This window comes from Phasianus colchicus, chromosome 4 (genome assembly GCF_987193195.1).
Source record: "Phasianus colchicus chromosome 4, bPhaCol1.hap1.1, whole genome shotgun sequence".
In the NCBI taxonomy this organism is placed as follows: domain Eukaryota; kingdom Metazoa; phylum Chordata; class Aves; order Galliformes; family Phasianidae; genus Phasianus; species Phasianus colchicus.
In genome coordinates this window covers 50,477,232-50,501,869 of record NC_143439.1, presented here as the reverse complement: position 1 = coordinate 50,501,869, position 24,638 = coordinate 50,477,232, and the positions used below count along the sequence as shown (strand labels likewise).

At 39.5% G+C, this 24,638-nt stretch overlaps 1 protein-coding gene and 1 long non-coding RNA gene across 7 annotated transcripts in view; one reads left to right on the top strand and one right to left on the bottom strand.

Annotated features, from left to right (window-relative positions):
- Positions 1 to 2,101: 2,101 nt before the first annotated feature.
- On the bottom strand, positions 2,102 to 6,787 carry LOC116225869 (uncharacterized). The gene is made up of 2 exons (XR_004166169.2): positions 6,700 to 6,787; positions 2,102 to 3,698 (listed from the first exon to the last, which is right to left on the bottom strand). It is a non-coding gene; the product is annotated as an uncharacterized LOC116225869 (long non-coding RNA).
- The window catches only part of N4BP2 (NEDD4 binding protein 2), a 42,552-nt gene continuing 24,626 nt past the window's right edge, over positions 6,713 to 24,638 (top strand). Inside the window, exons 1-6 of one of the 6 annotated variants that reach the window (XM_090139541.1) lie at positions 6,713 to 7,061; positions 13,453 to 13,567; positions 13,853 to 14,039; positions 19,797 to 20,122; positions 21,793 to 23,005; positions 23,876 to 24,000. In XM_090139541.1, the coding sequence (XP_089995667.1) occupies positions 19,918 to 20,122; positions 21,793 to 23,005; positions 23,876 to 24,000 (1,543 nt within the window). In that variant the 5' untranslated portion in view covers positions 6,713 to 7,061; positions 13,453 to 13,567; positions 13,853 to 14,039; positions 19,797 to 19,917. The other 5 variants (XM_090139542.1, XM_090139545.1, XM_031588501.2 and 2 more) reach the window with 5 other exon arrangements.

Sequence of the window (24,638 nt, the reverse complement as noted above, 5' to 3'; positions counted from 1 at the left end):
CAACTGGCTGAAAGAACTTGCAAGACTTTTACAAATCAGAGCATACTACTAACGTTCAAGTTTAAAAAAAAAAAAAAAGATTGTCATGGATTTTTTGCCATTTACACAGGGAGTTCCAGCTGAGCTGAAGACCTGCATCAAAATATTTTGGGACTTTTATTTCTGCATACCTGCTTGATGTTTTGGTGCTTGTATAGTTAGTAAATGTCTTCTTGCTGATCCTGGGGAAGAACATGTGTGCGACAGTGGCAGCAGTCATACAACCAGGTGAAACAATCTGCTGGCCACAAAACAGCAAACCTGGCTATGTAGAGATGACAGGTAAATTAAAAAAGCTTGAATTGAGGAAGTGCTTTCTCTTATATCAATTCTAATAGTAGATTTAAATATAATCTAGATAGGGACTTGCTTTTTAGGTGCCTTTAATCAATGCTGAATTTGAAAAGTAAATGTGTAATGTTGAAAATTGTCCAGTTCATAACAATAGTGACATAAGGATGTAATTCTTATCGAAGTCACCCACTGGTGTCTCTAACCATCACCACTGCACAAGAGAAGAGATCACACCTCAGCAATGGAAGAGGTGCATCAAACAAATGAATCGCTCCTCATTCAGTGTTACTTTACACTATGTTCTTTCTCCCAGGTTCCCAGGGGAACGTAGGCACCAGGAATCAAATCATTCAAAGAGTTCATTGTCTGATCATCCATTTGAAGAAAGCTTAAACATTTTTTGCATACTGGTTGTATTAACAGCTTTTTTTTTTTTTTTTTTTTTTTTGCCTATTAAGATGGGCCCATATCCAAATTGCGACATCCTGAATTGTGTGTGAGCTAAATCTGGTTACAGATACGAATCTGAATATCATGAGCAGGGTGGAGTAGAGCTAAAGATCTGACTCCCTCAGCCTTGTTACTTGGATTTGACATGAGTTTGCCATGTCCAAGCTAACCCTATTTTTTTACCTAGCCCCTGAATAAATTGGAAACTTAAAAAGGTACTGTCATGTTTTGTATCTGAAACCGTAAGGTGGTGTTAAGCTGCCTGCAGTGCTCTAAATTTCAGTTTCTTTTGTTGCTGGTGTTATTCATTGGGAAAGAATGTGGCCCTGTTTCTAGTGACAGAAGGGTTGAAATGGTATAAAGTAGAAGTAAAAGGTGGATTATTTTGAAGAGACAAAAAAAAAAAAAAAAAAAAAGCAGGAAAGGCAAAAAAAAAAACCAAAATAGTTCCATAGTTCCCCATTCAGCAGTGACCAAATAACGATGGAGTCTATTTAAGTAACCGAGATTCTGTCATGTGACAGTTACATGGAGTCACATACTGAACAAAGAATTTCCTTAAAAAAAAAAGAAAAAGAAAAAAAAGAAAAAAGAAATGTAGTCTATGAAGCTGTTTTTAAATGCTCAACACTCCCTGCTCCCTTCCCCCATCTCCTTGGCTTCTTGTTTCAGTGTAAGGAGTAGAGCACACAAGTTATTCAAGTTCAGAAACTAGTTAGTGAAATTGAATTCATAAATGAGTGCTAGTGATTTTAGACCATAAAGTGGATCCTAATTTATTTTTACAAGCAGCATGACTGAGGTTAAGCTTGAAGGTTGCTGCAGCCAAACAGGTTTTTTTTGTAAAGCTGGTGACTGAGGAACATTGACACCACACGGGATACACATACCTGTGCTTATGTAGCATGTACTTATACAGTGTAGAGTTTTGAACTCAGAAAGTTTTTGTGAAATACAAAGGTCTGGGCCAGATCTGTATTTCGAAATAAAACCTCTAAAAAAAAACACTGCTGAAAGAAAGCAAATAGATTTTTATACATTTTGTAATCTGATGATAACAGTCACTGTGAGGTAAACGTTTATAAATCACTTGTAACTGGCAGGCTGTTAACTTCTGGTAAATGATTTGATCAGTCAGTGGAGTAGAGTCTTTCTTGACAGGTAAAAGTGTTTATTCACTCAGATGACATTAATAGGTTCCTGAAACTAAAATTCAGGGTCATAATTAGAAATTCCATTCTGCAGCAAGGTCCAACATTTTAAAATCTGTGAATGAGAGCAATAAAACAGCTGACAGGAGAATGGGAACACTGCGGGGTTTTTTTTTTTTTTTTTTGTCTGTTTGTTTATTTTTTAAATCTGGAATAACTAAAATGTTGTAATTAATTTTTAGTTGAAATATTACATTTACCGATAGCTTTTTAAACTTTTCTTTATAATAAAGTCAAATTAAAATTTACTTTTTCAGTGAATATTTTCAAGGGTTCGGTTCTGCACCTCAAAATGATTCCATCACGTTAAGTGAACTTTGCAGTTAATGTATTTGAGGAAATGCCCTTTTTTTGCTCTAAGTAAAACGGTTATTCTAGGTGATGCATAATAACTTACTGTACTGAAACCCTAATACAGGCCAGCTAGTTGGTAGGTTTCTCATGTTCATGTATTGGGGTGAAGGTAAACAGGTAGGAATTGAAAATTACTGTAGTTTTGTAGTACATTTTTCCTGCTAAAAGAAACAACCTTCTTTCCCTTTCTGCCTCTATCCCCATTTCCCTTAAGGAAGATACAGTACAATGTTGGATGATTTGGATTTTGCTGGTATCACTTATACTAGGGACCTGACTGTGAATAAGATATCCCAAGAGAAGCTCAGCTACCAAACAAAATAAAATGCTCAAGTCTCGTATTACAAATTCTTGAATGATGTTAGTTCTGTCTCAACCTGGAAAATCGTAGCCCAGTTCCAAACCAGAGCAATTCCTTCCGGAGCTCCGGCTGTCATTGTGCAACAGAGCAGAGACCCCCGGGGTTCTGTTGTGGGGCATTTTGTTCTTGCAGCTCCAGCTTTACCCATGAGTGGAGGCCATGAATGATGCTGTTCCTTGGAAATGTCTTCTTTCTTGGTGAGCATACTGCAATTATTTTGTTAAAATCCGTAAGTAAACATCCTGGTCAAATTCCAATTCAGATAACAGCACTCTGCTTACAGAGTTCCTGCAGTTTCAAATAGATGGCATATTTATGTCTGTTATTCTGTTCTGTGGTATTGAATGATGGTGGTACACAGATGGTGTGTTGTGGCTCAGAGGTGATCTCAGCTAAGTCAGGTATAAAGGGGATCCCCTATGCTTTTCTTTATTATTTTAAAATTGAGACATGTTGATGATGGTAAAGTTGCTGAAGTGTCGAACATTTATCTCTTTTTTCTTCTTCCTGTTCAGCTTGTTCTAATTATTGCAGAGATAAAAAATGGTGTCTGATTATTAAAATGATACAAATGTAAGTTTTACTCCTTGCCTTGTTCTTAGACCACATCTTAAATACATTGATCTCTTGGATTACTGATATTAAATTTGCTATGGGATAGGTTTGATGCAGTTTGTGAAATCAATGATAGCTAACAGATGAAAACATGAGTTTCAATGAAAGTCAGCTTATCACTTTTTATCTCACACCAGGGAGGAGTGTTCAGCACAACTTGTTTTTCCTTTCTCTGGTTTCAGCAGATTGGGATAGATTTTTGATATCTATAAAATTTGACATATTGGATTGATGAAAACAGCACAGCAGAGAACATCCAATACATGAATAAGATTCATCACAAATCAAAACTGAAGTGTGAGCTTATTCCAAATTCAGAAAGTCCTCATGGCAGCGAGGCTTCTTTCAGCCATAAAAGCATGATCTCACACTGCCTGCAGAAAAGATAAAATTAAGTATAATTCTTTACTTCTTGGATTACAGCAGTTGTTGTCATTACCTCTCCCCATTCCCTTTCCAAAAACCTAAGCATCTTTATACTTTGTATTTTCTTGCAATGTTTAATATATCAGGTATACAAACTGTATATTTTTCTGCAGTCTCTCTAGAGTCTCTTTTAAAGTGTACGGACGTTAACTAAATACTAGCAACATGTCCCTTTAGAATGCCTTTTCATCCAAGACTTGAAAAAGTCATAATATTACTAACCTTCAACAGTAAGCTCATATGCTCCTTTGGTAGTTTACTGAAGGGTACGTGAACCAAAGCGTTGACTTGTTGACCATTTTGATAATTTATGATTCATTATTTGTAATGCTGGAATTAGTCTGACCAGCTCACTTCAAATCTTATTGAAGCCGGCAGAATTTTTGCTGTTGCCTTCAGTGTGCTAAATTTGTGCTGTTTCTAAGCACTACTTTTTCCTCACTTAAGATTTCTGAAATAGAATCCTGTGTAAGCAGAATTAAGGTGCTACTTTAATACAGGTGCAGAAAAATATATTATTTGAAATGAAAAAATATATGTATGTGAATAATTTAACTTTACTACAGTGATACTAACTGGAGAGAGAATTTTTGCAGTTAACTAAGGAGTCTATAGCTGTATGGAACAGAAGATCAATGGATTTCAAGTTTAGGAGTTAGATGTGGAGTCCCTTTATACAGATCAAACACTATAATTCACTGTGCATTTATATAAATCTGAAGAGGGCTAGAGGAGAAGAGATAACTATGTGACTTACTCTGTAAACATTTATTTATGTAAAGCTTTTTTTTTTCTAACTCTACAGAATTAACTTGAGAAACTGAATTCTGACTGATAGAAGTTATTTCTTGTAGGAGCACAAACTCCAAGATCATAGACAACGTAATACTGATCGGAAACACATGCAGTCCAGAAAGCCAAAGTAAACATCTTAAATCAGCATTAAGGTAAATCCATTGGAGAAAAAAAAAAAAAAAAGGCTACCTTTGTATTCTCTCCAATGTAAGTGAAACCTAAAGATGGCAAGGGACAGTGGAAGGCATCTTAGGAAGAGGTGGCTTGTAGCACAGAGAGACTGAATCAACTTTTATGTAAACGTTTACTGTGGGAATTTGTTATGAGCTCTTCTCATCTCTCCTTTCTAGAAGATGGGAAATAACACTGTAAGATGGGGCTCTGTTTGCAAGTTTCAGAGCTCTCCTTCCAAAAAAAGAAAAAAAAAAAAGTAGAAAAGTCTGAATAATTATGACAGCTGTGCCATAAATTCCTGGAAAAAAAATTTTATATTTACTGCAGGCAAATCTGAATCTTTAATACATCCCAATTTCACAGGTGTTTCCCTGAGGTATTTATTACTGTATGTTCAGTATGTTCATGTATATAAAAATAAGAATCTTTAAAACTGACACAGTTAAATGCCTTTCTTACAGAGTAAGAATGTTATTCAATCCAAAAGTCTAGCTTGAAATTGTTCTTGCAAATCAGAATCTAATCTAATCTAATCTCTTTAGCTGTAGACCCTCAGAGGCAATTTGAGCACAGAAGGAAATCACAATTTGCTGAGTAGATTTAGTCTGTATAATCAGAAACATCAAAAAAGACTGACATTTTCTTGTTTTTTTTTTTACAATCCAGATCTGGTAGTAATAATATTTTAATGTGAGTTATAACATAAGCAAGAGCATAGTGAAGTATTTTTACTTTGAGAAGGCAGGATTGTAGAAACAGAAATGGAAAATCTGTTGTGAAAGCATTCAGTGACTGAATGCTTGTGCCAAACAGCACAGATTACACGCTGTATGTTCAAGCCATTCCAAGTATAAACAAGCCAACTGTAGACATAAGAAGAGGTGAATTAAAATAATTAAAAAAACCCAAAAACCAAAAAACAACCAAACAATATCAGATAATAAGTGATTAAGTTTGAAAAATGGTTGTGTGAAAACAAAGAAAGGCACAGAGATAAAGAATCTCTTCTACAGTGATGATAATTATCTAGATACCAACCCCCCCTCCTGTTTAAAGTGTTAGCTGTTGTAGTGAGAAATCTGCCAGTACCCAAATTAGTCTGGCATTTTCATGGTGTCAAATACTGTAATATGTACAACTGGCAAAGAACAACATAGTTTCATGCATCAAGTGCCAGCAGCAACACCCCACCAGCATGGCAGCTTAATGGAGGCAATTGGACTTAGCATAATGAAAGCCTTCCTCTTCCTCTTTCTGGCAACCTTAAAAATACAAAGATGCAGTCATTAGACTGGAATCTATGCGACCTATTTTTCCTAACGTATGATTAACACTTTACCAGCATCACACCCTGAAAGAGAAAAGATTTTGTTTCTGATATTTGTCCAGGCACTGAACAAATGAAGTAAAGAAACAGTTTCCTGTGCGTGCACAAAGCTGCTGCTTGACACTAGGCATACGCACACAAATGCTGATGGATGTTTTTCTTCCACGATTCTGGACATTTCCAATACCACGGTATTGAGTAATTTTTTTTATCTTACCATGAGTCACGGCAAGAGAGCACTTATTTGAAATTTAGCAGCGCATCCTGTGGATGAATATGTATGTATGTATTGTAGTAGAAATGTGAAGGTTTGCCCTTTATTTGTTTAAATACTGCACACCACACAACTACGAGATAAGCACTGAAACAGCAGTGACAGTCAAGTTGAGTCAATCTAATTGCCTGAGAATTAAATGTTTTGAATAATTTTTTCCCACTTTTTAAAACGTTACTTGTATTGCAAAATATACGTGAGCCTACGTTTAAACAAAATTAAATAGCTTTTTAGGTGCTGTCCTAACAAACAGCACTGGAGGACTGTGATCCCTGCAAGCAGCAGTGAAGTCGCTGAGCTCTTTTGCAGGTTGTGCAAGAAGACCACAGTGGGCTCCCCATGCGTGATTATTTCATTGTAAAACTTTTCTTTTTTGCACCTGGTTGTTCTCCCTGGACCTCGCAGTTGAAGTTCCAGCTGTAAGGCACGCAGGGCCTGGGGGCAGCGAGGACCTCAGCCCTGGAGGAAGCGGTCGGGCGGTGGGAGCGCCTTGCGCTCTTGTGAGACGGGGCGTTTCATCGGCAGAGCTTTAATGTCCGCCCAAGGCAGTTCTTGTACGACAGCGGAAGGGGCAAACGTGGACTGGAGAATGCCGCTTTCTCCGAATGGGACGAATCACAATGGAAGCGATCCGTAGGCCGGCACGCGGCCCCACAGCTCGGGGGCGGCGGCGCTCCTCGCCTTTCACGGGAGAGGTCTGGCCGCTTCGGCCCACGGGGCGGAGCGCGGCGCGGCCCGCAGGTTCGTTCCCCGGGACGCTGCGCTCGGCGGGAGGGGCTGCGTGCGGGGGGCGGGGAGGAGCCCGGGACAAAGCGGGGTGGGGGAGGCGCCTAAGGTCGCGTTTCGGCAGGCTCGGAACCGGCCCTTCCAGAGGTTGGCACGAAAGCCGTTTAACGCCCGGTTGCATCACCAGCCACGTGAAAAAGGCCGCGAGTGCCGCCCCCCGGGCACGGGAGCTGCGACCAGCTGAGCGGGGGCTGCCGTTATCTCTCGGCAGCGAACCTCCCTCACCAAACCCCGCGCGGCCGCCCCTCGGCACCGCGCCGCCGCCCAGCCTCCCGCGGCCGGACCTCGCGGGGCGGCGCTGCGGGCCCGGCGGGGAGGGGCGGTGCGGAGCGGAGCGGAGCTTCCTCCCGGCTGTTCTTCCCCGTCCGGACGGAGAGCGGCACTGTGTCCCCGCGGCGAGCTCCGCGCAGCTGCCCCGCTCCCCTGCCGCCGCCGAGCAGCTCCCCCGTCCCAGCGGCCGGCAGAAGCGAGCGAGCCGAGCGGCGGGAGGTAAAGGCCGGTGGGCTCCGGCGCGAAGCGGCGAGGCTGGGGAGGAGCCTCGCCCTCCCCCTGCTCCCGATAGGGCAGGGCTTCCGAAATGGCGGAGGCCGCCGGCGGGCGGCCGCCGCTGGGGCCCGTCCCCGGCGCTGTCGGGCCGCGGCGGCTCCCCGCCGCCTCCCCGCGCGTCGCTGCAGCGGGCTGCCCGTACTCGGGAGGGAGAGGAGGCGACGGGGCAGGTGCTGCGCGGCCGGGTCCGCCCGTGGGTCTCCGGCGCTGCGGGCCGCCCCTGCGCGGGGAGGGGGACGGCGCCGGGCCGCCTGGCGAGGGGCGGCGGCGGTGATGAGGCGGGGCCGCCGCCGTGGGGGCCCGCCGGCCTCGCTCTGCCTGGCCTCACCTGCTGCTGGAGGAACGGCTTCGTCCGCCTGTCCCGGCCGAACCGCGTGCCGTGCGCCTTTAGGCCTTAAATGCGTTTGTCAAGCGTTGAATCCGCCCCGTGCGGGAGGACATAAGGAGCAGCGTAGTGCTTGAATGGGCTGTTTGTTTTGAACTGCCTGAAACCTGGTGGCCTTTGTAGTGTGCGGATCTCGAGTGTTTTGGATGTGGTCTGCAGTTCTGATGCAGTGCTACGAGGAGCCCAGTTTAAACGGAGGAAAGAAGTGCGCTTTCTCTGTATGTTACCGTTCTTAAAGCTTGCTCTAAACAGCTGGGAACAGTTTGTCAGAGGACACCACAAATGTTTTAACACAAACTCTTGACAAAATGGAGTTTGCTTCTCGCACGCCTACGTGGCTTTCAGTAGAGTCATGCAGATAAAAGATGGGATTGATTCACGTAGAGAGCTTAAGTGCAAGTCCTCCTGAATTGTTTTGGAGAAGTTTTCAGGTAAACAGAAAGAACAAGGGAGTAAAGTAAGTCACCCTTCATCCATTACAAGCTGCTACTTATAGGCTTGAAGCAAATTGCAGAAGGAAATCAAGGGTGACGTACATTTGTAATAGCAGTTACAGTCCTGCTTCAGCTGGGATGCAGTCGCCATTAGGAAGGCAGGGCAAGTGTGTGTCATATGTTTGCAGCATTTCAAAGTTCCAGTAGTTTGTGGTGTTGTACTCTGTGCCCACATGGAGAGCCTCTAAAGGAAATACAACAAGATTGAGCACATCTTGAAAATCCTTTCATTTCTTCTCTATAGGCTTTCTCCCTTTATTATTATTATTATTATTATTATTATTATTATTATTATTATTATTAAAGGCTTCCACTGTTACACTAACATGAGCATTTCAGCTGGGAAAGCACTGGTGTGGGAGGGAAGTGAGGTTCATGGTGTAATGGATGTGAAGTGTGGTAGTGCATGACAAAAATGTTAACCTGAGTGTGAACTTTGGAAACATCCACAGCACAGCTCCATTAATTTATGATGTAGATAGATCCTTACCCATGACCTGCTCTATTTTACAAAATACGGTTTTGTTGTCTTGAATTAGTGTGTATGGCATTAGTGTGTATAGAATAGGGACTTAGGCAGGTGGTTTCAGGGCCTGTTTTCTTTGACTGTGCCAATCTGTAGCTAAATGGCTGAAATAATCAGTCTTGTTATTTTACACAGAATTTTCTGTACATTAATTTACTGTGATGGAAATTGCAGAATTATTAATTATTGAGCTTCAAGAAGTTGCTGCCATCATCTCTTCTACAGAGTCTCTGCTACTATAAAAATGCCAGCAGGGAGTTAATTAGTCTTCAGTTAACTGGCTCTCACGATTAAATGCAGCCATACAATGATATTTTCTTCAGAATCCAGCTGTGCTTGTGGAAGAGGTTAGGTTTTCTGGCTGTTTCTTCTCATGGCTCCATTGGGAATGTAGATCTACTGGAAGGTTGATTTAGGTAACCAATCCATGATACCAATCTCAGATATTGTCTATGTTAGCTCAGATGACTATTAAAAATGATTTAAATCAACGTGACATTTTTTGCAGTCATAAAAGTTGAACTTGTATGTACTACTTCCTGAGGGTAAATTGCTAGGTTTAAGACTCTCAAGTAAGTAGTGATGGTCACTTGGAGGCTGTAAGCTTTTTGTTGATGTACTTGGACAAGGATGAAGTCATCTATCTGTGGGTTTATGGCAAGCTGAAAGTGGCTTTTATCTTTTTTAATAGCTATGTAATGGCTGCATATGCATTGTGTTCAGCTGGCCTGGTGGCTTCACAAATGGAAGCGTATTAGAATGTAAGAAGTAGATCTAATTGCACTGGTAGAGCTATGTAATGTAATTTCTAGCTTAGAAACTGATGGGATGAATTTCTTTTTCCCTGGAAAATGTTCGGGATAACTACATGAATAATCTATTCTCGTTCCTATCTCGCTTTCCTAATGTGGTTTCATTTCTTGCTTCCTTTTTTAACTTGTAATTATGTAGTGTGATCAATGTGAAGCCTGTTATGTATTATTGCAGTACGTTCATGCTTGGGAATTGTTTTTTGGAGTGGTTCTTGTGTTGCTGTTGTGTGCAGACCACCAGCTAATTTCATAAACTGCTGTACGTCTTTTCCCAGCCTGGCTACTCAGCTTCCTTATTTAGACTGCTGTTTCGAAGCCACTGGTTACTAACTATTACATGGTGAAAAATCTGGTTGATACTCCAGCACTCTTTGTGCTTTGACTGAGGTTCCAGCAGTCACCATCTCATGTGTAGCCTGTTCTTTCAAGTGCTTTCTGCAGACATGAATGTATCTTTGTTGTGCTTTTGTATTTGAGCTCATTCTGAAATTGAAAAACTTCTCATGCTTCAGCTTTGTTCCAGTGTGCAACAAAGTGTCATTTTGAGTCACAGAACTGGAAACTGTTGTAGACTTGCTTGGCTGTGGGGCCTGGTGCTTGCCAGAGTGCAGGGCTGGGTATATCACAGGCTCGGAGGAGTTAAGCTGACCTCTGGTTGCTGTAGAAAGTTGATTGCAAAGTGCTGCCATTCAGTTGTAGCAAATTCAGTTGTGGTAAAGTGCTGCCATTCTGTGTAGCAAATGCAAGAGGAAGTTGAAGAGCTGAGAAGCCTTGGTTCTAGCGCTTCCATCTACCTGGTGACATTGCAGAAGCTGTTAATTGCCTGCATAGATCTGGAGATCTGTGCTCAGCACCTCAGTCCTTTCCTTCATGTCAGTTTAGAATTCCAGCAGCAACTAAAAGTAGAAAGTAAACCTATCTTCCTTTGCATCAACAGCTAAAACAAGTCAAGGTTTGGGGGAGTAGCATTTGCATTTATTACCAGTTCTGACTGCTACCAGTGCAGAAAACTGAATAAGGATTCTTTAAATGATCTGTTTTTAATTCCTCTGTCTGCCACTTGCATGTGTATGTCCATAATAATAAGTTCCACCTATGATCTTCAGTAATACTTGTTTCCAATATCATCTCATCCTTATTGAACCAATCTTTATCCTTGCTGCTGCCTTTTTGTTGGTTTCCTAAATGCTAAAATAAATTCCCATCCTTTGGTCAGGCCTCAATCGCAGCAAAAACCAAAAAGATCCTTATGAGAAATGGAATCAGTAATATAAGAGACTACAGTAATATTCAGGTTAACCTGATAAGGAGAGTCTTGTTCAGCTTTTAATTCATTGTATTTTCATTTTTTTCATTTTTTTTTTTCTTTTAAATTAGTCTCAAATACTTTGTGCATTCCACTGTCTTAACTTCTTACTTATAAATTGCAACTCTATTAAAATCTAAAACATTCAAAGCCATTTGCAGCAATTCTGAGATGCCAAGTCTCGAATTGCAAGTTCTGGCCAGTGCTGTCTGTATGAAGCAGTTCAGGGAAAGTTATGGAAGTACAGCTGGAGTGTGTGAGGAGTTTCTGTAGCTGAAGAAGAACTGTAATTTTACAGTTACCTTGATTAACTGCCCTTCAACCTGACTTTGGGAATGTCCCTGGAAACTTGATGTGAAGGAGTTGCAATACCACCTGGCAGGAGTTTCCATTTCTCTTTCCAAATGCTCTGTCGCTATTTTGTAACATGGAATAGGAATGCAGTCCTAAGCAGTAGCACTAACTGTGGGAGCCCCAACATAGCCATTAGTGTCACTGGTTCCAGCCTTTTGCTTTGCACTTCGTCCTGAACATTGCTAACCTTAAAGCAGCCAAGCTTGGGTATTTGGAGGGATATTTTGCAGACAGTCATTACTGTCTGAGAAACAGACAACTAACTTAAACAAGACAACAGCTGCCTGCTACTTTTCTAGCCTGTCTGGCTGCATATTGTACACCCTTTAATCTCAAGACTCCTTTTTGCCATCTCTCAAGCTTTGAGCCTTTGCCCACAACTAGACAAAGGTGCTTGGGGTGTAGCAAAGTGTGTGTATGTGTGGGGGGGAAACAAGGGGAGAAAATATTCTAGGATTATGTGCAGTTTCCTTATCTGGGTTATAGAAAAGCTTGTGGTGAGGATGTTCAACTGCTACGAATCCGATTTTGTCTGAAAAAAAAGCCCTGGTAATGGGATAAGTGAAAAAGAGTACTAGCAAGTAGTTCTTAATGAGCAGACATGATGCAGGAGGAAATCTTGCTGGTAGCTGTGTATGTCCCATCTGTCCTTACAATACCTCATTGCTTTGATCACACACACCTAGCAGGAGGCCTGCCTGTGCTCACTGAGCAGGGAACTCTCTCAAGAGCAGTATCCTGGCTCCAGGCTACACAGTGGGATGGGCCATTTAACAGCACTGTTGCAGATGGTCAACTGCTGCTGTGGGTGAACAACCCCTCCTCAGTGTGCTGTGTGGAGAAAGGCTCTTGAGTCCATCATAGTGATCAGGGGTCCTTTCTTCTGAAAACTGTTTCCTTCTTAATGGCCTGTGTTGGATAAGCGTGTGCAGGTTTTGAATCATGGAATCACAGAATGGCTTGGATTGGAAGAGGCGGCACAGCCCATCCAGTTCCACCCCCTGCCATAAGTAGGGCTGCCATCCACCAGATCAGGCTGCCCAGGCACTTCATCCAGCCTGGCCTTGAAGACCACAGGATGGGGCATTCACAGCATCTCTGGGCAGCCTGTGCCAGTGCCTCACCATCCCCTGAGTAAAGAATTTTTTTTGTTATATCTAATCTAAATTTCCTCTCTTTTAGCTTGAAGTCATTCCCCCTTGTCCTATAACAATTAGACCCTTTAAAAAATTGCTCTCCCTCCTTCTTTGTTTCTGGCGAGTTTTCTTAATGCTTTGGAACAGTGGAATGTGTTCAGATGCAAAATGGGAGGGAGGTCTGTTTCTCAGTCTCTTGAGAGGACTCATAAAATAATTGGGACAACAACCTGTCATATTTGGAGGATGACAGAAAATGTGTTTAGATTTCTTTATCTGGTTTATGTATGCATGCTCTTTTTTTTTTTTTTTTGCATGCTTTTTTTTTTTTTTTTTTTAATTGATTGGAAGATATTGCTAAGAAACTGATCTCTAGGCTCATATGTACGCTGGAACTTAGGCTTTGAATATATCTAATGTCTTCAATGGAACATAGTGGTTTAGGAATTTTCAGCTACTTTGAAGAGTAGACATAATGTTTTCATAGTATCATGGAATGACTTGGGTTGGAAGGGACTTCAGAGATCATCTAGTTCCAGCTGTCTGCCATAGGCAGGGTTGCCAGCCATGAAATCAGACACTATTATCACATTACCCAGGGCCTCATCCAACCTGGCCTTGAAACGCCTCCAGGGATGGGGCATCCACAGTCTCTCTGGGCAACCTGTTTCAGTGTCTCACCACCCTCTCGATGAAAAATTTCCTCCTGACATCTCTCTATTGTTGGTGGAATATTACAAAATAATGGTGTAGCTGAAAGTAATGTATTCTGTTTTTGTTGTACTAGGATTTTGTTGCCTAATTCATCACGTGAAGGAATGAAGTTTTTCTGGACCTACATGGATCTATAAGCATTTTCAAGATGGCTAAGAACTGTGGTGAAGAACCAAGTGGAATGATGAGTAAGGAAACTTACTTTTGTTCCAAGTTCATGCTGCTTTCATTATGCTATTTCGTTACCTGATGTAAGTCATTCTTTTAGGTGAGAAGCAAGCATCTGAAATCAACTTAGCAGAAGTGATACTTGAGTTCAACTTAGCATGTTGTGTACTCAGTAAAATGTTAGCCACACTTAATAGATTAAAAATATATATATATATTGCTCAGCGTTAAAACTTTTCTTAAAGTTGCATGGGCTGTGAGCATAATACTGATTGTGATTTGTGTTTTGATCATTCTTATGTCAGGAGGAAGCACCCACTTCTACCAACTTCTGTTGACATTCAACTCGCTTATTTGACAGCATGGTTTCCTGACAGAAAAGTATATTATGTATTTTTTTCTGAATTCCAAATCTGTATTAGATATGCCATCTGTGGTGGTTTTGGAAAGATGAGAAGGGACCCACTGTGGGGCAACAATGAAACTGAAAATGTAAGTTCTATGCCAATATTGTTTTATTTGAATTCCAATACAAGTTTTGGGTTTTTTTTTTTCAGTTTTGAGGTTATTAAAAAAATAAAAGTGTATGTGTATATATATAAAATGTATATATATACACACACTAATGTTCTGAAGATTCAAATGAACATTACATAATTAGTTTATGTGGTTTGAAATTCAAAATTCTTTTTGGAAATAAAGCTTAAAACCAAATTTTTATTTTTAAATGCATATGAAGTTTACTTCCTTAAATTGATGAAAAAAGCTTAAAAACATATCCAAATGAGCAGCTTTGGTTGTATGCATTCAAAATTACACTGTGCCAAAGCTGGCGAGAAGGGCCAAAAGGATCTTTCTTTTTGGCAAAAGGAAGACAGGTAATAGTGATGGCCTATTTATTATTGAAAACAAGGTTATATTAGCAATTATTTCTGATTGTAAGTGAAATCTTTAGATCCATTAAAAATCATGTTCATTTTTTGGAAAATCTTGTTTTCCTTTAATTTTTGTTGGGATGGTTTTAAGGTTTTTGAGTTCTTTTCATTGTCTTTATAAAGAAGAGGGGTTTTTTTGTTTTGTTTTTGTTTTTTTTTTTTTAAGGAAAATTTAAAGTTTGATGGCAGTTGCAGTTTGCTTTACCTGTGTTGGAGTGTGGCTTTCACACTAAAATGTTTATTCTGCCTAAGAATTTGCCACTAAAATGTTCAGTGTAAGCTTTGTTTCAATTTTCTCAGTCCTCCTATAGGTTGTTAACTCACCTGCATTATAGGAACTTAGTGATAACAGCACTTAAGTGGTTTAAATGCTGTGTTTCCCAGCTATCTTTGCAGCCATTTAACTGGAATTCACCCTTAGTTTGCTTAAAATTAATTGATGAACATTTTGTACTATAAACAGTCCCTGTAAGATTTTAAGTTTTGGCCTTGGCAGGCTATTGTGAAACAAATGCTGACCATACTGAAAGGCTGATGTCTTCGTTGCGATAGTCTCTTTCTTCACTCTCCTAAGCAGCTGCTTTTGCAGTAGCAGTTCTGACACTGGTAGGCCTCAAGGCTGTGATTGTTTGTTTGTTTTTCCATAAAACATTTCATAGTCATTGTCTTTCAGTAAGTAACTTCTCTTTCCTCTTTTTTAAATTCTGTCAGGAAGACTGGTATGATATTAGTTAAATTTAGTTCTTTGTTAATTTAATCTCTTTTAGTGCTCTCTATAGTTATAGATAGTATGTTGAAAGCGTGCTTAGTGTTGTCATCAACCTGCCTTCCCAGTGTGAGGAGTCTGACTCGGTTGACTACTATGCTCCTGGTATTTTTGATTATTTTTTCCTATGGACATTTGTGTTCGTGAAAATAAAACTAAACCTTTTGGAACACGTGTCTGCAAGGGAATTCCTTTGCAGTACTTACAGCAATTTAAATTCACTCTGTGCTTTGTGGAGAATTTTCTCATCTATTTTTCCAGGTCCGGGAAAATTTGTCAATTTTAGAATGAGTGTGGAGGAAAAAATGGGGAGGGAGAGAGAGAGAGAGAAAGGAAAAAAAAATGTGTGTTTTTCCTCTTTTGTAGAATTGTACTTATTGGAAACAGTGGTCATGTTACATTTGTTCTCCTAGAGAATTACAAATACATTCTTAAATCTATGACAAGGGCTGCTCCAAATGTAATGCCTCCTATTTTGTTATGCTGGCCCACAATGTTAGAGGTGGATGATCCCGGTATGGCAGTAGAGGTTGAACCTTTCCACCAATATTCCCTTACATTTTGTTGCTGTGTGACAGATGGCAGCAGAGGGGCAGTCTGTCAAAATGGCATCTGACATGGAAGTGCGTATGAAGCAAAGATGTGACGTTGAATTCTTCCATGTGGAAAGACTTGCATATGTTGACATTCATCAGCACTTGCTGAGCATTTCTGGGGATCAAACAGTGAATGTGAGCAAAGTGAGGCAGTGAGTGGTGCATTTCAGCAGTAGTTACAGTGACATGAAAGACAGGAAACCATGTTCTAGATGGCTGTGCACAGCCATCACACTGTGAGATAAAGAGCAACTCGATCAACTCATCTGCATGAATTGGCTGATGGTGGTGACTGTGTTGAAAAATAGTGTTTTGTAGCTGAGAATTTTCTCTATCAAACAGTGTTATTGTGCTGCCTGTATCTGTTGTAATTTCCATGGAAATAAGTAGGTGGCATTACTTTTGGAGCAACTTGCATAGTTTAAGAAACTGTTGACATTCCTTTTCCTGGAAAGAAATATTGAGAGTTGCTATTTAAAGTTGGAATGGAGACTTGAGATTTTGGTCCATCCCATTGCTTGAGGAGGTTTGCCTCTTCTCTATGCTTTCTTGTTCCAACTGTAGAACAGAAAAGACAAAGGTGTATTGTGACATCAGTGCTTGGCTGTTTTGGCAGTTACAGGTTTGCCTGTAATGACTGCTGATTTCTGTGTTGCTCTTCTCCTGATGCTGTCTGATTCATCCACTCAGTTCCTTAGGGGTAGCAGTACTGGAACGGGCAACATTGCAGGCTCGTAATGGGTGATTTAAGAATAAATTCTGTCACTTTGGAAAGACTAAAGCATCTTGTTTTCTAGATTAGGTTATTATTAGGTTATTAGGGTTTGTAAATAATACTATTTTGTAGAAAATACCAGACACTTGTTTTCTCTTCCATTTATGGGGTTCCTTCATAAAGAAAATTTTCATACAGCCATGCTTTTGTACATGCTTGTGGTAGTTGAATTTCAATGGGAGGAGACTCTTAATGTCAGTAGATGTGTGTTTCTGAAAAACTGTGAGTTTGAGGGGGTGTTTGAGGGTTTTTGTCTTATTTTGCTTTTTGTGTAGGTGAAGCTGAGGCAGCCACAGGAATGTTGTTTGTCATCAGCGCTGAAATGAAAGAGCTATTTGCTCTAGTTGGGTATGTGTGGAGTAGTGGTACCCAGAGCTGCCTAGTGAACCACCAAGTGTATTACAGCCTCTGCCTCATCTCTGAAATCCCCTTTCACTGTGTTCAGTGCAGCCCTGCCCTTCTAAATTATGTTATTACAACTCCATTTTCATCTTGGGGAGAAAAGCCCCCATCCACAGCAAACTACAAATTGATTTGTAGTATGTTAGCCAAAACCTACAAATGGAGCTGACCTGCAAGTCTGGCTCTTCAGTTGTTCAAAATGATTTCCCCTTTCTTAGTAAACTAGCTTTCAAAAAGAGAAACTTGAGTATCTGAAAAGGCAAGTCCCCAGATAAAATCTTCTTTAAAGTTCAGGGCACGTTCCTATCAGCAAGTGAGTAATTCTTCCTATCAGCTGAGTGTGGTAGTGTCATGTCTTATGCAATACAATTCAGTGTGCTTTGTATGTGTGCAGTCATCTCTTTTTATATACTTCTGTCTTGCTTGGTGATATCAACAAGAAAGCATTGCCCAGGAGTCTGTTGAGGAATTACATTGAAAATTTTGGGTACACAAAGGAGAATCTGTCAAAATATCTGTCTGTGATGGTGGCTACGATAATCTTATTTTTGCATTCTTTTCATTTCACAGTAATAGTATTAAGGGCTTGTAGTAGTACATCTACAAGATTTCTTGATCTCTTGACCATGGCACCAACAACTTACCTTAAATGTGGGGATTCAGATCACAGCTGATACAAACAAAATTTCTTCCTATGAAACTGTTCTGTGTAGTGTGTTAACTGGGGGAAAAAGTATTGCTGCTGGAAGTGAAAATGAAGAAGATGATGAGAGGTGTGTGATTAATTGACATAAACAGTTTATTTGCTGATTTAGATTTAGATTCATGCAGACTGAAGCTTATGGCTTTGTTAGGATGCCTAGAGTAATGCATCTTAATAGGTAGCAGGGTATGCATCCTAATGCAGGAAATATGTTGGGAAGGCTTAGCTGAAGAGCATGGACTGTTAATTACAAGGGACTTGAAATGAAACATTAATAACAGAGAGTTCTGCTTAAAGTCTGTTGGTGTGCAGGCAGGCATGTCAAGGTGCATGAATGGCTTTCTCCCTTGCAGCATCTTTTCTTTCACTGAACCAGTTTTAGTGAGGAGTATTTTCTAGCACTGGCACCTTCTGTGAAGGTATGTCTCAGCCTGTTTTACTGCCTGGAGGATGAATCAAAAAGAAAAAAAAAAGCCATAGGTTTTCAGACTTGTTTTTAATTGTTTTGCTTGATTTTTTTTTTTTTTTTTTTTTTTTCCAATGAGCAGAGGGTAGCTAATATGTAAGGGCAGCTAATCAGAGAGAGAAATCAAGAGTGTTTTGAGGAGAACAGCCACAATTGACCTTAGTCTGCTAGCATTCATCTTCGATGGTCGTGTCTCCTTTATGTTTGGAACTCTGTCTCTTTTTTCCTGAGTATTGCTTTTCTTATTGTACCTTTCACAGTTCTGTGACTACTTGTTGTTTCAGACGTCTGTCTCATTTCTGTAGCTCAAGTCCATAAACATAGTAGAAACTCCTGGTATCCCGAAGTTTGTTTTTCTTATATGTGTCCTTACAACTTGAGAGATAAGTCTATCTCCTTTTAAATATGTAGTTACTGGTAGAGATTGCTGAAGAATAAAAGGGAGGCGCTGGCCAAAGCTGACACTGATTTGTCATTTGTGTGCCAATAATCCTGTGAGGAGAGAGTGTGTCTGCAGGTTTATCTGCATGTGTTAAACTGGTCATTGCTGGCAAGATAATCCTAATGCAGAATTAGGTATTCTGTGGCCAGTTCACAGTTGTTATCACTGGATAGTGATCCTTTGCTGTAATTTACTTCAGTAATGAAGTTTGCTAGTCTACTGAATAATTTGTTATAAAAATTATAAATGAGTTTATAAGCTTTGCTAGAACACAGAGTGCTTTATTATTAATTGACATAAAGAAAAGACTAAGATCATACTATAGTCTGTGCTTCTACTTCTGTTAAGAATTGCTTTCTTCTGCAGAGTATTAGTGCAGTAATTGCAGTTATTATCAATGCCATAACGTTTCAACTGGAAGTATTCAAAGGCTTCATGGGTAGGACATTAGCCTTGTCTTGCTTTATAGCTCATAAAGCTGCAAAATGTTTTTAGAAGTTTTAAAACACACACACAAAAATAAAACCCACAAAATTGATGAGATATGGAAGGTACTTCTGGACATCATCTGGTTCAAAGCACCTGCTCAATCAGCATCACCTAGAGTAGGTTATTCAGAGCCATGTACAGGCAGGTTTTGAAAATCTCCATAGATGAGAACAGTGCACCCTATCTGGGCGATATTTTCTTGTACTGGAATACTGAAGAACCTCAACTTTTCACCCTTTCAAATATTTGAAACATAAAGAGTAGTCATGCTCTGAAGTACTTCTGGAAAACAACAGACTTTTCCAAATCTTTCAGTAGTTTTCTAAGAGGAAAAAAAGGCTCTGAATTTTTAACACATACAAACTTTCCATAATGTTAGCTGGTCGTCAGTAGACGTTGGCAGAGGAGTACTTGTGAACTGTCTGCTTTGCATAGGTAGCTTACTTTACTGTAGTTTCTTTCAGGCACAGATTGGATAGCTACTTAGTTGGAGAATAAGATTGCTATTTTGCTGTCAACCATTTGAAAAGAAGAAAAGCAGCCTTCTGAAAAGTGTTTTTTCTGGATGCTTAAGTCTTTTTGATGTTTCATCTATCTTAACAGGGGACATGGAAATGTGACTGTATTTAAAAAAAAAAAAAATTTTTTTTTTTTTTTTGGTTCTTTTCTTTCCAGGTCTGCTATTCCTGTTGTATGCATTCTGGCTATGAGAGTTTTCTTGTGACTTCTGAGCTTGGTACTCTTGGCCTCATGGGAACAAAATAAAACAAAAAGCAACCTGATTTTTGTAAACAAAATGCCACGGAGAAGGAAAATTGGTGGGAGTCCTTCTCGGAAGACCGGAGCTGCTGCTGTTTTACCCCAGGGGGACCCAAGCCTCTCAATGTCACAACCAGTCTACAGTGTCAATAAGGAAGAGCTCTTCAACAGCATGTCGGAAATGTTTTCTGACTTAGATCCTAGTGTGGTTTATATGGTTCTCTCGGAATGTGATTTTAAAGGTAAATACAATATATTTGTCATTCAACTTTGTTCCAAATGCAGACAGTTCTTTACTAGGGCAACACCAAACAAGTTGATGTGGGAGTTGTAAGCGTATTTATGAGTCTAGTTTTTAATGAGTAGGTGAGTCATAACATCTTAACATTTTATAGCTCTCTCCATGCAAAAGTTTGATGATGTTTGTGGGATGCTGGTAATGTGCAGTGGCAGTGGGCTTTAAAAAAACAGAGATACAGTTTAACTGGCTTGATCTGAGATACAGAGAAGGCAGCAGTAGAGTTGTGGGGGGAATCTATTTCCAATTAGTTTCTGTACCAAATCTGCTAGATCTGCGTAAACTGTTCTTGTGGGAGGCTATGCTATTTTTCTAGAATGATTTTTTTTTTCTTATGACAGTGATACACGTTATGTGATCCTGGCAACATTTGATTTTCCTTAAATATTTGAGTTGAGCTTTTGTTTTATTTCCTGTTTTGCACTGTCATCTTGTCATTTCTAGTGAGGATTAGATTTTTAAGGATAAATTCTGGTTTTCATGTTGAATTCTCTGCAACCTCACTTGGACTGTTTTTCTCCCCTCGTATACTGCCAAACTACTTACCCACCTCTCCTGTCACTTTCATTTTCATGTCTGTGTCCAGTTTTTCTCATGCTTTGTGGTTCTGAAATTTTCCTACATACAAGCTCATTAGCTTGTAGTAAAAATAATGGGTAGGATACTGTATAACAACATCTGATTTGTTTGAGCAGGAAATAAGTCATACGTGGAGCATATTAATCAAGCTGTGATTAGCTGAGATTTTTCTAAGATTACTGGTAAACAAGGTAGAGATTGGTATTTTTCATATGCATGAAAGCTATGTAGCCATTAAAAGGACTTCTTTTATTACTGTTTCTATCTTACCGAAATTGTAGAGAGTTTATAATTTAGTTGGTCACTCATGTTTGTTGTTTATTCCTTCAAAACTGGAATTGATGGAGTTCTTGATTCATGCTTATAAGTCTAATAAGTTTTATGAAAATGACAGCTTTGTCTAGAAGATTTTTAGAGAATTCAGTAAACAAGCTTAAGTGCATTATTATGTGTTTTTTTTGTTGTTTGTTTTTGCTGCATTGTACTTCAGAAAAATAGAAGCTTAGCTTTAGTGCTCTGGTGCTGCTTGTGCTAGCTTTTCATTTTTGGTCACATTATTCATAGGCATATACTCCATTTAGTGACTTTACAAAGATTTAATGAAGATACTGAAATTTTCAGACTACTGTGACATTTTCATTTGGACTTAGCCATAATGAAAGTAATTTCTGTACTTGTATCTCTTCTCAGTAGCGCCATTTCACACCGTTTCACTTAGATGATTTAGATTAGAAGTATTCATTTAAACATCCAGATCTGATTTTTTTTTTTTTTTTCAGTTAAACTTAGTCATTTTTATACATGATTTCCTTTAGTCATTTTAATGCATATTATGTTATTATTTTGCAATATGTCTGCTTTCAGTTCTGTTTTTTACCTCTAATGAGAAACAGACGATGAGGGTGCAGAATGTATGTTAACAGGTGAATTAGTGAACTTTGTTGGTTGTCTCTGTTTGTGATAAATACTTGAAGTAAAAAACTATAATCACATCTTCGGTTGACTATGGTTAATTTTGTTAATGTTATTCAACAGTAGAAAATGCTATGGATTATCTGTTAGAGCTGTCCACTCATGCTGAAGGAGCAGCATCTTCAAAAGTCTCAGATTTTGAATCAGTGGCATCATCATTAGCCCTTGTTAATCAGCGGAGATCTGTTCCAAATCAAAGAATGTGGGAAAGTGCTGCAGAACACTGTAATTCTGAAGAAGAAAAAGAAAAGGTCTTATCACCTGACATGCCGCTGACTGAAGAACTGGATTCCTTAATAGAAAATGCTTTTCAGAGGTGCAACTTGAGTGACGAATTGCCTAATTCTGCAAATGACCAAATTGTATGTGAACATGATGGCTTTAAGGAATTTCCTGAGTGGGAAGAATCAGATTTGGGTCACGATGTTCTACTTTCTCCACACCAAATAGCGACAAGTAATGAGGTTTTGGAAAAATGCTGTTCTCAACTACCAGTGAATCAGCTGAACATCCAGACAAGCTCACCACCTGCATTGGACGCTTTTGCACAAGCGTTAGGTGATTCGGATTTGTCAGAAATACACATTCACCATGATATAGCTTCTGAAGCCTATAAACAGTCAAATGGAGAAATGTCGTGTGGAAATTCTGATCAGGCACAGCATACTGTTTCAGATCATAGAAGTGCAACTACTGCTTCTGGCGAGTCTTCCCAAAGAACTTTGGAACTTGGAGTAACTATCACCGAAGAACCTAATTCACAGTGCCTGCAACAACAGCACAGAGAGTTAATGACTGCCTGTCACAGTCACACTTCTCTTTCAAAAGCCTATGTCTCTCTTGAAAAATCCAGTTTCAAAACACCAAAACTTAAGGATTTTCAGCAATCTGAGCAGAATTGTAGTTTAAATCTTTCTACACCATCATGTCGGACTCAACAACAATGGAACCTTATGGCTCCTGCATTTTATCCATCCAGTGGAAGTCACAGCTTTGTAACTCCAGTGGCTGTCAGTCCAGGACAGTGGAGACCTGTTTCAGACTTTAGGACATTGGAAAAAAGACTTGTTTTTTCTTCTCCAGTGGTTCCAAATGCCTGGGATAGCAGCCCTTCTCTGAAGGTATGGGAAAATCAAGATAGAAACTCAAAATTGAACCTCTCGCAAGCACAGCAGCCACCTGTTTGTCACATGATGAGAAAAAAGATGCACCTTATAGGTCAAGTACTTGTTCTTCTCAGAGGTGTTCCGGGATCAGGAAAATCATATTTGGCAAGGTAGAACATCTATATTGTGAGCTTATGAAAGAAGTTGCTTAATTGTCTAAAAGATTTAGTGCAGACAAAGACAATTTTCTGACATTTGTAAATAGCTATGATTAATACTTAATTGTCATACTATATTTAATACCTGGTACATACAACAACATGAGTAATAATTACTGGAGAGAGCAAAGTTACTTCCAGCTCCCTGACCTCTAGTGAAAAGAGAACTAGGAAAAATTAGCTTTAACTTCTGTCACTGGTCTGAGGTCTGGAATGGAGTTTTATGCCAACAAAGAATCATTTCAGTAGTATCTGAGTCTAGTATCTAGAGTCTAGGAGTTAGTCCAGTTCTTATCAGTTTCAAGTATTTCCTTCCAGTAACAAAGATGGAAATATACGAGTTCTTCAGTAGACAGAAGTTCCCCTGCTGTTTAGATTCTTTTGAGGAAAAAAAAAAAAAAAAAAAAAGAACAAGGAGTGTGTGTTGAGGTTGAACCCTTTATTTCTTTTCTAGCTTTCCAAAAGTCCAGGCTGTGCTTAGTCTCCTCTGTCTGGCATCTGAAATATTTGATGCAACTAAGACTGCATGTGTATTCGTTCATATGAAAGTATGGACACAAGATAAAATTCTCTCTGGTTTCTTTAAATGAGACTTGTAGGAAACCTGTATCAGCTGTTTTCCCTAGATATCTGCAGCATTTGGAAAAGGAGGGAAATTGCTACAGTTCATCTTTGCCAAAAGGGGGTAACTTTTCCCTTACCTAAGTTTGCTGCTGCTTTTCTGGTTTGCGGCAAGAAATGATTTACGTGTACGTATAATAATAAGTAGCAGGGCTGGGGAGGAGAAGGGAAGAAAACTACTTACTACTTCATCTTTCACAGGATGATACTGGAGGATAACCCAGGTGGAGTTATTCTTAGTACTGATGACTACTTTTATAAATGTGGAAAATACCATTATGATGCATATTGCTTAGGGGAAGCACATGAGTGGAACAGGAAACGAGGTGAGAAATACATAATAGACTGGCTTGCTTGTTTACACTTCAGTGCTCCCATGCTGTTTAAGAAGTTGCCTGTTTTGTAATGCTTGTGTCACAGGATTGGCATTTACTTCATCTTAAAATTATTTTTTATTATGTGTGATGAAAGAGTCTGAGCACAAACTCAGATATCATCTGTCCATTGTGTGTTTTGCAATTGAGAATACCAATGTCTTTGTCAAAACATTATTTTGTCCTCAGATCTTGTAATGGTATGTATTTTGGTGTTGGTCTCATTTCTGGAGTGGCAGCCTATGCTATCTCCTGGGAGTATTTCTTCTGAGATTAAAATGAGTGAATATGGACACATGCAATAAGTAATGATAATGTTGATACAAATAACACCTACATAGATACTTTCCTACTGTTTTTTTTTTTTTTCCTCTTGAGCATTAATTTGCTGTCGAATTTAAAACAAATTTATAAGAACTGGACAGAAATGGCTGTTTTTTCATAATTGGTGTATTTTTTTTATAGTGGCTTCCACTAAACTCTTCTATGAACAACTCTTAAAGTTTTTATTCGCTAAATTTCAACCATGATCACTTCTACACTGTCAAAAGTTATAATCTGTGTAAAAATGGGCTAATAAGAAATGTGGG